Source organism: Lepidochelys kempii, chromosome 6, assembly GCF_965140285.1.
Source record: "Lepidochelys kempii isolate rLepKem1 chromosome 6, rLepKem1.hap1, whole genome shotgun sequence".
In the NCBI taxonomy this organism is placed as follows: domain Eukaryota; kingdom Metazoa; phylum Chordata; order Testudines; family Cheloniidae; genus Lepidochelys; species Lepidochelys kempii.
In genome coordinates, this window is record NC_136385.1 from 69676878 (window position 1) to 69692586 (window position 15709).

General features: G+C 39.1%; 1 protein-coding gene across 4 annotated transcripts in view; it reads left to right on the forward strand.

Moving 5' to 3' along the window:
- Window positions 1–15709, forward strand: part of UBR1 (ubiquitin protein ligase E3 component n-recognin 1) — a 149748-nt gene that overhangs the window by 13077 nt on the left and 120962 nt on the right. For 2 of the 4 annotated variants that reach the window (XM_073348599.2, XM_073348601.2), the window contains exons 4-6: window positions 3574–3684; window positions 7436–7566; window positions 8780–8918. In XM_073348599.2, coding sequence (XP_073204700.1) covers window positions 3574–3684; window positions 7436–7566; window positions 8780–8918 — 381 coding nt within the window. Of the gene's footprint in view, window positions 1–3573; window positions 3685–7435; window positions 7567–8776; window positions 8919–15709 lie in introns of all 4 variants that reach the window. The other 2 variants (XM_073348598.2, XM_073348600.2) reach the window with 1 other exon arrangement.

Sequence of the window (15709 nt, forward strand, 5' to 3'; positions counted from 1 at the left end):
CCATAAGAGATTACTTGTTCCTTTTGTTACTCTGATTGTTATTTACAATGCTGAAATTTCAGTTAAAAAGCGCATGTTTATCGAGCTTGGTAAAGTACTATAAATAGTACTTAAAAATGACATGTTTGCAAGCTGACCTTGATAAAGAGGTTTCCAAACCCATATTTGGTAACAAAATAAACATGTATGTATGCACAGGGACCAGTACAGTCTTTTCACCAGTCAGATCACTATTGCAGTCTACATACTGTTTTTGTCTATTTCTGCATTTGGATTTATGTAGTTTTTTTAAACTGCTTTGGGCTTGGGGCAGGGGGTATGGGTAGAGAAATTAACAAATGTTAAGTTTCAAATGCAGGAGATTGCTTTAGGCCTGGATTTTCTCTTCCTGATGGCCTTTTGATGGTCTCTGAGCCAAATCCATGTGACCAGTGAGAAATTCTAACTGCTGCTCCCTTATTTGGGGAAGGATCATTTGAAGTAACTCCTCAGGCTGCTCTCTTCCTGAACTGTCCTTTGCTGTCCCCTTTTCTGCCTGACTTCACTGGTGGTGGTTCCCTTTCAAAAGCCATTGCAACAAATGCTCAGTTTTGTGAACTGAGTGGAAGCATACAGGGATCATGAGCCTTTAAAGCTGATGTACCTCTGCAGAAAAGTTACACTAAAGAGCATCTAAACCACCATATATTCAACTTAATTGTAATCTTTCACAGTTTAAAAATGTACTAGGTTTTTAATGAGATTCATTACTTTGGCTGTTTAACTTGCATCCACCTCAGAGGCTCTTTCTACCTGCATCAAATGGCCATGACTGCCCTTTAAAGAGGAAGTGCTGGCTATGCGTGCACACATGTATTTAGTGAGTGCACCTTCACTGATAATCAAGTCAGGCATGCTAATCTAAGTGTATTATCCTGACCATAGGGTAGTCCAGACAAGGTGGGTGGTGAGAGAAACAAGCTTTCAAACTACACGGAGCTCTTCTTCAGTAGGGTAGCCTGGCAGTTTGGGAATAGGTTCAAAGAGCCTCCAAAATATTAGGGTATGTCTTCACTACCCTCTGGATCAGCAGGCAACGATCGATCCAGCGGAGATCGATTTATTGCGTCTAGTCTAGACGTGATAAATTGACCCCCGAGCGCTCACCTGTCGACTTCTGTACTCCAGCGCCGCAAGAGGCGCAGGCAGAGTCGACGGGGGAGCGGCAGCAGTTGACTCATCATGGTGAAGACATCACGATAAGTCGATCTAAGTACATTGACTTCAGCTACGTTATTCACATAGCTGAAGTTGCATAACTTAGATGGATTCTCCACTGCCCCCCACCCTGGTGTAGACCAGGGCCTAGGGAGTGGTAATGAGGAAGAAGGTGTGCTGAGAATAGTCAGATCAAGTACATTATTCTGCACTTCTGTGAAACTCTTCATCTGATGATCTTAAAGTGCATTACAAGTATTCTTTAAGCCTTATGCTATCCCTGTGAACTATATAAATAAAATATATGTAGCTTCCATATATTTTAGCTACATATATATGTTACATATGGATGAACTGACTCCCATAAAGGATACATTAAAAGGATAAATAGAAGCCAGGAGTTGAGTTTCCAGTCTTCTCTTCCTAGTCTCTTGGTAATTTAAGATGGCTTCTTTAAGGGCAAGTAACAGTAGTTGGAACATGAAGATAGCAGGTAAGTGGTTGTGATGTTTCCCCAGTTCGTAAATACATTCTAAACCTTTAAATTATGCTTTTTTTTTTTTTTTTTTGAAGGGGCATTTTTAATAGCAAATAACATTTTAAAAAGTATTTTGTGTGATAAGGCCACTTATTATTACTTCTAATAACTGTTTTATAAGTACTCTTGTAACTGGGATATCAGGGCAAATTATGTACAATTACTGGTCTTTCCTGCACTTCATCTTAACTTTATGCTGGACCACTAGCCAGTTCAGACTTCTCAGAAAGCATTGTGCAGACTCAAACTTGGGGCATTGCATTAAAACCCTGAACTTGGTTTTAATATCTCACAACACTGGTTCGAGAAAATGCTACACAGCTACTTAGTATACGAATTATATATATTAGTTTGCTAGAATAAGGATTTTAAACAGTACTTTGAAATACTTCTAAATGACTTGTAAATAAAGCTATTAGACAGCTTTGCTATCTGTAATCTTGTCTATAAAGACTTTCTATAGCAGTCTGTTTTTGCTACTTATGCAAAAGGTACCCCTGGAACAAATATGAATAATAACCTGCATCACAACTGTAAAGGCTGCAGGGCATTGGCATTCCTTTTTTTGATGTGTGTGCATGTGTACACACTCTCTTCCATTCAGAGTCTTTTCCAGAGATGAACTTGTGATTAACTGTGGGACCTAAGGTTTAATGCTTGTCAATGAGTTCTCAGACACTAAAATGAAAACGTAGTCGCTCCACAGTAAAAACAGTTATGCCTTTCCAGCATATAAAAGAAAACTCTAGTGCATGATATCCTTTCAGCAGCAGTTCAGTCTTGTGCTGATGGATGATTCTCTTGCCTCCCTTTCCCTATCTGATAGGAATTCTTGCTTGTAGCTGAAACATTACCTGTTTTGAAACACCACACACAAATTAATTCATTCCTTGGATTTCTGTAGCACACACACTCTGTAGGGTACTATCCTAAGCCACGCTTAGTCAAATAAGGAATCTACTAACCCTCATCTGTTGAGTTGTGCTCTTTTCTCTCACGTTGATCTAGAATCTCAATTTGAAACAATTTATCAGATAACTAAATGTGATTTCTATAGGCTTTAAGGATAATAAAAGCTCCTCTCACAGCTCTCCCTGTAGGCCCACACATCGTTTTTATTAAAGGTTTCCATGGTGGCTTAAGGCTGGCATAAACACTTACCTGTAGCTAAAATGTTACAGGCTTTCAGATCTGCCCTGACAGTAGTCACATTCCTGGCCTATCTTCCATCCTTGAGTCAAGTTTAATGGGAACTCTCATTAGCTGCTCTAGATATAATATTTCCCTTATCTGCCCACAAGCCCTCAATGGCTCTACCCCAGAGTCAAAGGCATGTTAAAATATGTAGAACTGCCTTAATGGTCACTTATATACTGGCTTCAAGCAGCTACTGGGAGCTTTCAGAAAATACTGCAGTGTCCCACTCTCCATTCTGCCCCTCTGGTCACCTGGGGTTCAATACATAGCCCCGCTAAAGGCAGTGCAGGTCCATGCAAATGCAGGGTTCTGCCTACATGGAACAATTTGCAAGGTTAAGACCCAGCTGTGTTCCCTACTCTGCTCTCTGCACATGTGTAGACACATAAATAATTTCAGCAAATCCCACCCTTCTACCCCACTGAAGTTCTCCCTTTCTTAATTAAAAAATAAAATAAAATGCTGCAATATGAAAGCATATGGGTTACACAATGACACTTCCTACAGGATAGCTATTTATCACTGTGTTAGAGGCACATAAAATGTGCATGTATTGGCGTAACAAATACATATTTTTCTTGTATTCTTGATTTTTTTTTACATGCGTATTTGTATGTCTGAAATGCCTCTTAATTTTTCAGATGCATACTTCCACTGGAGGAGGGTTTTGTGACTGTGGGGATACAGAGGCATGGAAGACTGGACCACTTTGTGCTAACCATGAGCCTGGAGCAGCAAGCACTACAAAAGCGGTAAAAATAATACATAAAGAAAATCAGAGATGAATATTGTCTGTAAAGCTTCAGGCTTTGCAACATGCTCCCTACCTGTCTAGAAGAGTTACCATTTGCTCTGCGAGGGGCAGGGTAGAGAGGAATGATGGCAGTATGTTTTTCTGCGTCTGTGAGGATGAAAAAATGTGCTCAGGATCAGGCTGCTGGCTTTTAAAAGGGTAGACTAAAATTTGAGTTTGCTGAATGATCTTTTCTAAATGTTAAAGGACAAGTTTCAATACACTACATTAAAGAAAAACACTCTAGACAATTTTTTGCATCTTGTCTGTTGCTAGTATTTACAACATAATATAAGGCATGCACATGTAAAATTCAGTATCCTTGGGTTGGGGTGAGGGGGGAACCAACCCAAACCCCTCAAAAACCAGAACTTGCAATCAAAAGGTGCTACACAAACTTTTAGACATCTAAGTCTGGGAAACGGAGCCCAGAAAAGCAGATGCTTCAAACCAAACAGTGGCTAAAGAGTGGTTGTTCTGCTCCTCCAGGCTTTCTCAGGGCGTTGACTGCTCATTGTTGCCTTCCAGCTCCAAATGCCCTGCAGAGCTCCCTGGTCCCTAGTATCCCCTGTCCCAGGCTCCCAAGGGTAGCTTGCATCCTACCTTCAAATGCATGTTGTAAATAGTAATAACATTTTTGAAAAGCTTTAAGATCGTTAAATTTGGGTATACATGTCTGTAACTTAAGGGTAAAAATCCTTTTCAGGAACATCATAGGGATTAAAAATACCTGACTACTAGCCAAGAAAATCAGTTAGTTTTTAAACTTAAAATCCAAACACACATTTTCGATACTTTCAAATATTTGCATTTCTTAAGTTTTAACCTAAACTTTGCTTTTTATGACTTTCTAACAGTTCTTCTGGGTGTTTTTTTTTTTTTTTTAATTTTTGCACTTTAAATTAATGTTAGGCACTCTGTACCTTAATTCCATCTTCATGCAGTTCTTGTAACTGAATACGATATAATATCATTTACTTATTGCTTTTCATCGTCAAGCTTTCCAACTGTCTCTGCTAACTGATACTTACTGTACAAATTGTTGCAGAGGTGAAATATAGCCACTTCTGAGGTGAAATGTAGCAGTTGTTTCATAAACATTGTGAAGTTAGCATAGGAAGTTAAGAATATTTTGTACAATTGATTACAGGATTGGACTCACAGGTATTTTTCAGGCTTATGCAGTTAATTCTTAATTATCCACAAGCTTTATGGTAACAAGAAAAGGAGTACTTGTGGCACCTTAGAGACTAACCAATTTATTTGAGCATAAGCTTTCGTGAGCTACAGCTCACTTCATCGGATGCATACCGTGGAAACCGCAGCAGACTTTATATATACACACAGAGAATATGAAACAATATCTCCTCCCACCCCACTGTCCTGCACAGTGGGGTGGGAGGAGATATTGTTTCATATTCTCTGTGTGTATATATAAAGTCTGCTGCGGTTTCCACGGTATGCATCCGATGAAGTGAGCTGTAGCTCACGAAAGCTTATGCTCAAATAAATTGGTTAGTCTCTAAGGTGCCACAAGTACTCCTTTTCTTTTTGCGAATACAGACTAACACGGCTGTTACTCTGAAACCTGTCTTTATGGTAACAGTTCTCACCATTTCCCTGAAAGAAAAGAGAGGAACCAAGCTGCCATTGCAGGGAGGGGGGAGAGAACAGGCCGAACACATCCTCCGTTTCATTCCCTGTAAGTTTGTAATGGGGAGAGAGGAAAAAGATCTTGTCCATTCTGGGTTTGGGTGTTTTCTTTTTTTGTCCCTTTTTAGGAGCCCAGAGAAACCATTAATTTACCAGGAGTTTTTTGGTATCTATTAAAGAGCGAGATATGGAGAGAGGTGCTCTATCTGCATACTTTCCTCACCTGAATGAGGGAGGGTGGAGGAAGACAGGGGGAAGTCTTTTCATTACAGGGTTGATTGCCTTTTGTTTGGAATATCCTTGTCTATAGCAGCCTGTTTTTATCCTTTACCAAAGGTCTGTGCTTGGTACGATTTACCCCTTCAGATGCCATACTGTAACTGAAATTTAGCTCAACACAACAGTGCTTCTATGAAGCCCAATTCACAAAGCTTCTGCCTGACACTTATCCTTTCTCCTCCAAATTTAAGAACATTAGTAGTATAGTTGGAGTAGGAAAAAAATTAAGCCCAGATATTTAAGACCTCTAATACCCAGGATCTGTAAGAACCTGACTTCAAATCATCACATGGGTGCAGAGAAAGATATTTATAAAATCTGTAGACATTTTAGTTGGCAGCCTTGACTTGGAATTCCTCTTCTAAAGCTCATCAGGACAGGAAAACTCTCTAGGAACTGTGGAAGCCATTGGTCATTTCACTTCATTACTTGTTTCATTTCTATTCCAGGTTTCCCACCACATGCACACTGTGTAGTTTTGATTTCTTTTTTTTATGCCACCTAGAAGCTTATGGGCTACGTGAAACTGCATGCTGCTTTAGGAAGTTTCCAAAGTCATGGTTCTTGACAATATCTAATTATATCACCAATATGTTATACCCACTTCTATCAAACCATATACTATTCCATGTGAATGGAATCTGGATTTGAGATCTTGGTTTTGGTAATTCTCTTTTCTCCCCATTTTCTTTCCCTTTCTCCCCATACAACATATATATTCTGAGATTTGCAAGCAGTTTAGTGCAACCGTAAAATTAATGGAAAATGCATCCAGATACGCTGGACTGCCTTGAAAATATCAACCGCTGTGTCTAGGTCACAAATCTCTGAAGTTTCTCCATTTACATCTCTAAACGTGGATACCAATATAAGAAGCCATTCCATATATTCAAAAGATGTAGTATTCCCTTATTATTAATGTCCCGCATATTCAATCCCTTCTTTTCACAGGGAAGGGTGACAGTGAAAGAGATCTGTGGCTGATGGCTGTATCTGTATGTTTGGTTACCTAGTGATTCATGAAAGGATGACTTACAGACATTTTGGGAGAATATGCAAACAGACTGAAAGGATGAGACATCAGGGACTGCAGTTCATAGATGACAAATCCAGGCCTGAACATCTTCATATGAGTCAGAAGCAATGTTGCCATCCTTTTTACTTTTGTAACCTAAGTTTCCTAACCCATTTAATGAAGCTTTTCACAGCCTGTGCTTAGATCAGAGAAGTTTACATGTTTTTCTGTATCTTATTTTCTTAACTAGTATCTTTAAAAATGCACCTATATCGTGTTTGATTTGGTGGATAAAACTGTTGTTGGATTATTTCTGAGAAATTTTGCAGGTAGTGATAGCAAGGAATTGAAAAGAGGTGTGTTTCACTTTTCCCCAATGTCACAAAGAGGCTTCAGTGGGGCTGTGTTCTTATACAAAAGATATCTTTCTGGTTGTGCAGTTCTCATTCATTCTCCTCAGCTTCATTAGTCTTGCTCCCTTTAGTGTAAAGTGAATATACCAGAGTGTATTGTAGGGCAATATATTTACCATTATGCCTGAGGTCAATATACCTTTCTAATGACACACACACAACTGTAATATGATTTCAGCTTTGCGTTGCATATAATCAAATTCAGTACTTTTATTGTTTCTTTAAATTATACTTATATGGCAAGGATTTTTTTCTGGAAAGGATATAATAATCAGCTGCTATATTACCAAGTTTTTTTCTCCGTTTTAGTATATCTATATTCCATATTGATATCTTGTCCTATCTTATAGAATTCTGAATGCCAGTTAAATGAAGAACTAATGGCACAAGCAAAGAAGATGTTCCCGTCGGTATTAAAATACATTGTAGATATGACTATCTGGGAAGAAGAGAAGGAGTTGCCTCCTGTGCTCATGACCAGGTGGGAGATATTGCCAATGATTTCTAAGTATTGGAACTGCCATTCAGGTTTTTTGCTACCCTATATAAACTTCGTAACACCCAGATCTCTAAATAGAACTATAACATTCCTGGACTATAATCTCTATAAAGGTACAACACTTCAGGGAACGTTTTGCATATAATAGTGTCCAATTAACCACAATAGAAATTGTTCAAAAATCCTCCTCCTCCTCCAAGATGAAAAGAGACCATTCATTTGATTGGTGACGAGAGCAGAATGGGATCCTTAAGTGCCAGGGGGAGAGGAGAAACAGCTACAGGATTAGCAGAGTACGTAAATACCTTGTTTCAGAGTAGCAGTCATGCTAGTCTGTATTTGCAAAAAGAAAAGGAGGACTTATGGCACCTTAGAGACTTAGAGAGCTGTAGCTCACGAAAGCTTATGCTCAAATAAATTGGTTAGTCTCTAAGGTGCCACAAGTCCGCCTTTTCTTTTTTCATAAATACCTGGTTGTACTTGAGCTGGTTTAGTGTCCTAAGTAGACAGCTTGGGTGAGGTAGGATGGGGGAGGGGAGGGCCTTTTTTGATTGGTTTTCATTACATGGTGCGAAAACCACTTGAGTCTTAGCCATATACTAACACTAGCACTTACACTGGTCTCAGCACCACAGTGTAGCTGCACAGTTTCTGGAAGCACTTACTAAACTTCCTAGGCCTATAGGAGAATGACAGTTTACCGTGCCCTTTAAATCTGTTGACAGTTCTCAAAACTTCACTGGACTGACCTCCAGTTTGAGCTAGGTGTGACAGTGAAGACCCAATTCCTAAATTCCTGAGTGGCATTAACATAAAAATATTGACCTTCTAGTTATCAACTGCAAGGAAAACTAGCATGTAAAAACTTTCATTTGGGGTGGAAGTGTAGTTAGTCTTAAATTTCCAAAACTTGTTAAAGTACTTTGTATCACCAAGAAGATCATGATGCTCCTCTTGTAATCAGTGGTCAGTGCATAGTTATCATGCTCTGTTCTTGTCTCAGTGAGAGGTGGAACTGCTTGCCTTTTTTCAGAATCTGAAGTTGATGAACTCAGTTTTCCCCTAGCATTTATTTGGATATATTTGTCACTTTCTCCCAGGAGTTTGCAAGTGATTTGTAGCCAATATCTGGATAGGAGATGGTTTTTATTTTCTCTTTGCTCATCTAATGAAATAACTGGCTTATCCCCAGTAGAGAGAAGACAGACCACTACTACTGTGTCCTTTTCAATGATGAACATCATTCTTATGACCATGTCATCTACAGTCTCCAGAGAGCGCTTGGTTGTGAGCTCGGGGAAGCCCAGTTGCACACTACTGCCATAGATAAAGAGGTCAGTGCAGTGCGTGTGAAATAGAAATTCTCTTTTTAAGGATTATACGCTGCTTCTCTATATTCTCTCTCATTCTCTGATCGTAGTAACTGTAGCTGTGATGTTGGAGCTTGGAAAGAGACAATGACAGATAATGCAACCTAATTGTTAATTGTAGTTGCATGGAATATGAATGCTATTAAAGAAGGTGATCTGGTTTTCATATCATGCTTATTTGTTGTTGAAGACACAAACCAGGGTCCAGAGGAGGGGAGAAGCAACTGATTTCTTAGCTGAGGTTGATCCACTTTCATCTATTGTCTAACACTGCCAACTTTCTCTAACTTTGTTATAAAGGTTAGTTTTATCTTATCTGATTTGCACTTCTTGGATGAGAAAACGACACATTTCAGACATACCACTAAAATAAAAATATATTGGTTTGCCTATTCAATAGTAGGTTACATTGTGCAAACACTTTTATAATTTTTCTGGTTCAGTTTCTGTCCTGTAATAATCTTTAAAGTTGTGATGCAAGTTATTAAAACCAGGGAAATTCCATGGTGAAGCTGATGTTGACCGTTCCACTTTTTGTTTCTCAGAACAACATTAAACATTCCTAATTATCTGTTCAAAAATTACTTGGGGGCATTCTGTATGCATCACAAAATTATGAAGTGTGCACATGTACGTATGCAAAGATTTTATACATATGGACGGACATATCCTTTATTAAAATTGGAAGAATTTTTAAAAACTTGCTTTTGACCATTAGTGCTGTTTACTTTCAATATTTGTCTTGGTTTGGACTATGAAAAAATTAGTTTATTTTTGTCTAGTCTCACTTTCAGCTTCTCATGTGCTCGGACAATGCTACATTGCTTGGGCTACATACACTACAGAAGGCTGTTTTCCAAAAATAGTTCCATAGTAACTTTAAAAAAAGGTAATATTTGTGTTTTTAGGGTGTATATAAATGGTTATTTCTAATAATAAAACCTAAATTTTAGGTCTAACTTGACTTGAGTATGCTTTTACAATGCAGTGGAAATTGTGATGTTCGCTACACAAAATGTACCACAAAATGTACTTTGCTTTAATGGCAGTATGTTTACAGGAAGCTATTGCTTTCTCTTCATCTCTTCTCAAATTCTGCAATGTGGAAGGGCCATGTTAAAGGCCACACTTGTATTTTCTTTTCTTTGGAATTTGGGACCAGACAGTTCTTGTCAACGTTGTTCCAGACTCCATTAAGCGTGCTGTTGCATGTTGCTCTGAACATTCCCACTATCTGATCCTCAGAACTAGGAAATCACTTGATAGGCAAAGGTTGAAAGAAAAGAGTTCAGGAAGAGTCCACTTTCTGCTAGGATGAAAACTGACACTGCTTCTGGATGGGAGTATTTTGCAGAAGTCCAGTTCTTCCATTTTGTCGCACCAATTTGTTCCTCTTACATGATGATGCGAATGTGTTTGTTTTTAACTTGCTGTTTTAATTTAATTCAAATTGGTAGGGTTATCCAGAGATTGTTTGTTTGTACCAAGTGGATTACTATCTCAGAATTCCTAGAGCACTATATTAAATGGACTCTAGGCACCACACAGAAGATGGGCCAAAAATCAGACCCTTTGTCCAAATTTATGCAATTTTAATATTCTTTTACTGAGAAGTTATAAGGTAATAAAGCAGTGACAAAGTTCACACTTGAATCCTGTATTCTTGTATTAAACCCTAACAAAGGCCTCATTTTTTAGGTCAAGTTACCATCAGTTGAATCCTGAGATGTTTTAATTGGTTTTATTACCCTTTTTCCTACATCATAAGGTAACTGACCTTTCTAACTATATGAATGTTGTTTTGTTACCTTCAAGAGGACTATATGGTTGTAAGGCCAGAAATAAACAAATGCCTCTTAGTGTCCCCACACATGCCAAACTGTTCCTTCTCCTGCTCTCTTCATTTAAATTTCTGTTTAACACTTTGAGTAAGCCTGCATTAAACTAAAACACTAACATCAGAAATGAGATGTGACACACCAAAAGGTCTTAAAATATAATTAATATCAAAATAGAGGTTTCAAGTCATCTCCTAGTAAGTGACACAGAAATCTACATAAACTATGCTACATTCAGTTTCTCTGTGTCAATGCAGGCAATGACTCCTGGCTAAAAGGATCAAGATTCCACTTAAAGAAGCTATAGCTGGCAAAGTGAGACCATAAACCTGAGTGTGTCTAAATACACATCTCAAATTGCTTTTGGAAATTTTATTACCTTTGAGCAAACTAAACAATGGTTCCAACACAACCATTAATGCACCTCTTAGCAATGTACAAAGGAATACATTAATTTAAGTAATCACCTCACAAAATACCCCAATTCAGAAGATTAAGAAAAGTAAACAATCGGTTTTTTAGCCATTTGGAGAACAATAGAATTTTAAGGCCAAATTTAATGACATCTCTATTAAAGCTAGAGGTGTTCAAACAAAGATTTTTTGTAATAGAGTAAAAAGAAAAGGAGTACTTGTGGCACCTTAGAGACTAACCAATTTATTTGAGCATGAGCTTTCGTGAGCTACAGCTCACTTCATCGGATGCATACCGTGGAAACTGCAGCAGACTTTATATACACACAGAGAATATGAAACAATACCTCCTCCCACCCCACTGTCCTGCTGGTAATAGCATCCGATGAAGTGAGCCGTAGCTCACGAAAGCTCATGCTCAAATAAATTTTAGTCTGCTGCAGTTTCCACGGTATGCATCCGATGAAGTGAGCTGTAGCTCACGAAAGCTCATGCTCAAATAAATTTTTACCAGCAGGACAGTGGGGTGGGAGGAGGTATTGTTTCATATTCTCTGTGTGTATATAAAGTCTGCTGCAGTTTCCACGGTATGCATCCGATGAAGTGAGCTGTAGCTCACGAAAGCTCATGCTCAAATAAATTGGTTAGTCTCTAAGGTGCCACAAGTACTCCTTTTCTTTTTGCGAATACAGACTAACACGTCTGTTACTCTGAAATTTGTAATAGAGTAGGTATTTCTGGAAATATATACTGTAGTTGGATAAATTCATATATATGAAGATATTTTTAATAACAAATTTTGGTGGATACAATCATAGTGTATGCTTATATTAGTAAATCTAGAAATGTATAAAGATTAAGTGTAGCAATTGTAAAATTGTATTTAGAAGATATTATTAGAAGTAGGACTCTTGTTGTTGTGTTGCAGTTGTTTTGAAGTATCTAAGACCATGCTTAAAATAGCTAGAGTATTGTAACCATTTGGAATTCAAATATTGATTTTATAAGAAGTCTGGAAGTTGTTTACAATAAAAATCAAATTGGGGAAAATTCTTCCTACCCTTAAGAGGAGATAAACTTAATTTTTAATTTTGAAGAGAGTTTAAGAAGAAAAGAATAAAGCTTCTAGAAGGTAATTACCAAGTTACAACGAACTATGAGAATTTTATTCTGTTAAATGTTTCAGGGATAGAGGTCTACTTGAGCCTAATTAGTAAACCAGACCTGAATCCATCCAACCTGACATGAGAAGTTCCAGTTGTTTTCCAACCCAACCCATCCTGAATCCAGCACCTGTAGTCAGGTTTCATTGGGTCTGGTCTTGTTGCAGGGCTCTATTCCAGAAGTCACAACAGAAATTGAGCCAAAAGACAGTTCGGTTAGTGTATGCTCTAATTAAACAATGCTAAACAAAGATAAAATTAGGGAATTTGAAGGAGAGGCTGGAAACCGTTGGAAAGGTGGACTTTTCTGAAGCTTGGATGCTATCTGCTGGATGGGAGGAAACATGTGATGTCACTGGATCTGTCAGGTCTTACTACTTGCAACCAGATCTGCATACATCCCAAAATCTTGGACTGCCCAATGGAAAGATGTCTGAAGCAATAAACTGCTCCCTTTTTGGAGTTGGGCTAGTCCCCCAAACAACAGAATGAAGAGAACTCATAAAAGTGTTGCAAAATCTCAGTTCGTTGTTCTCTCTCCACTTAAGAGATCCAGCTCTCTTCACCTTGGAGATCGTGTTCATTGCAAGTCCTGAGGTTTTGAATGCTGAGTGTCCAGATTCTGAACCAAGAAGAGCCCTCCTATTCATGTAAGCAGTGTTCAATGACTTTGCTCTCTAAAGAGAGAGTTTTTGTTAAAAGAAAGTCCTTTTTCCTGAGAAGAACCTGGGTTTTGGGACTTTTAAAGTCCCAAATATAAGGAGCCTTAGGGAAGAAAGCTGTCCTGAAGATGAAAGATATCAAGAAGAAATAATCAGCACACCAGAAGGCTCCCTGGATGACAGAAAGCATAGAAAGATTTAAGAATAAGTATTTACTGCTGAGATTCCATAGGGAATTTCTGGGCTTTGAAGGAAGCCAGAAATTGGCCTTGGAGAGCAAAAATACTACCTTTCTAGAATCCTGTACTTCCTTGTAGTTTAGATTCTGGTTCCATAAATCTGGACCATTGTTCTGGATCCTTGAATTGACATTCCAAAATAATAAACCCTGTTAAGATGTCCTTATTCCAAATAAATACCAAGAAAGATTATAGTAGAAGTAGGGAAGAAATAAAACTTTAAACTAGCCTTAACATTTGAAATCTTCTACAGTAATCATGGTTGGATGTAACTTAATGCCTTGTAACAACATGTGCCTAAATTCAGTTGTTTGCTCCTCACCTAGAGGACACTGTAATTGTGAGGAAATTATATTTGCACTTTTTATGTTAAGGGTGATCTAACTATTACCAGCTTATTAAAGTTATTTTGCTGTTGCTTAAAGAACTAGCCTTGAGCTTATAGCTGTTTTTACCGTGTATTTCAAGTATCTGGAATTGAACTGTAGATTGTTAGATCTGTGAAAATACATTGTTTTGTTATCTTATTTAAACTCAGTTCCTAATTGTAAGTGCTACTGAGAACTAGTAACATAGTTTAAAATACTGTTCTGCTCTGTGCTGTGTCTTACTCACTCACCCCCTCGTAGCTGTGCTGTGGTTGCGTGTGTGAATGAGTTATTTGCCAGTGAAAGAAGCATCCTCAGATTTCTCTCCCTTCTAACATTACATTGTGAGTAAGAGAAACTATCTTTCTAACTTCAAAAACTCACTTCAGGCCTCATTGCTATATGTTGTAAATTCAAGAATATTTTTATGCTGGCTTTAATTTTATGTTTCTAACCACAGAATTATCTGATGTGTTAATACCAGTGGTGAGCTGGAGCTGGTTTGCACCGGTTCACGTGAACTGGTTGTTAAATTTTGAAGCCGGTTTAGAACTGGTAGTTAAAGGGGTGGGCAAACTCTGGCCCATGGGCCACAGTCGGCCCGCAGGACCATCCTGTCTGGCCCGCCTGAGCTCTCGGCTGGGGAGGCTCCCTTGAGAATCCCTTTTTAATTTAACTCATCCGGCGGTACTCCGGGTCTCCGGTGGCACTTCGGCAGTGGGTCCTTCACTCGCTCTGGGTCTTCGGCGACGGGTCCTTCAGTGCCGCTGAAGACCCGGAGCGACTGAAGGACCTGCTGCTGAAATGCCACTGAAGACCCAGAGCGAGTGAAGGAACCGGTTCTTCAGCTTTTGGCAGCTCATCACTGGTTAATACCTTATACTTTTAAACTACTTTCATCTTTGTGTGTGGTAACTTAAATTGTTGCAGGTTTATCTTTGTTTATTCCAATTACTAGGAGCACTGCGCTCCTTAATTATTTTTTTTGTATATCAGTGTTGCTAGTGTTTATACTTAAGAACATAAGAATGGCCATACTGGGTCAGACCAGTGAACTGTCTAGCCCAGTATCCTGTCTTCTGACAATGGCCAGTGCCAGATGCTTCAGAAGGAATGAAAGAACAGGGGAATTATCAAGTTGTGACAAAGTTCCTGCTCTACCTTGGTGGGTCTTGTGCTTATTGGTGGATTTGCTTGCCTTGGAGTTTCACGGCAGCCCTCAGCTTGGCTGTTTTTCTGAACCCACAGTCCAGGTCGACTCCTCCTGTGTCTGACCAGGAGTTTGGGAGGATTTGGGGGGAAACCCAGGCCCGCCCTCTACTCCGGGTTCCAGCCCAGAGCCCTGTGGAATGCAGCTGTCTAGAGTGCCTTCTGGAACTGCTGTGTGACAGCTACAACACCCTGGGCTACTTCCCCATGGCCTCCTCCCAACACCTTGTTTATCCTCACAATAGGACCTTCCTCCTGGTGTCTGATAATGCTTGTACACCTTAGTCCTCCAACAGTCCGCATTCTCACTCTCAGCTCCTAGTGCCTCTTGCTCCCAGCTCGTCACACGCACACCATAAACTGAAGTGAGCTCCTTTTTAAAACCTAGGTGCCCTGATTAACCTGCCTTAATTGATTCTAGCAGCTTCTTGATTGGCTGCAGGTGTTCTAATCAGCCTGTCTGTCTTAGTTGTCTCCAGAAGGTTCCTGATTGTTCTGGAACCTTCCCTGTTACCTTACTGAGGGAAAAGGGACCTTCTTAACCTGGGGCTAATATATCTGCCTTCTATTACTCTCCTGTAGCCATCTGGCCCGACCCTGTCACAAAGTGTTCCATCCCCTGTTGTCCAGTCCCATCTTCTGGCAGTTAGAAGTTTAGGGACACTCAGAGCATGGGGCTGCATCTATTTCTTTTTTGAACCCAGTTATACTTTTGGCCTTCGCAGTATCACATGTAAACGAGTTCCACAACTTGACTGTGTGTTGTGTGAAGTAGTACTTCCTTATGTTTGTTTTATATCTGCTGCCTTTTAATTTCATTGGGTGACACCTAGTTCTTGTATTATGTGAAGGGGTAAATAACA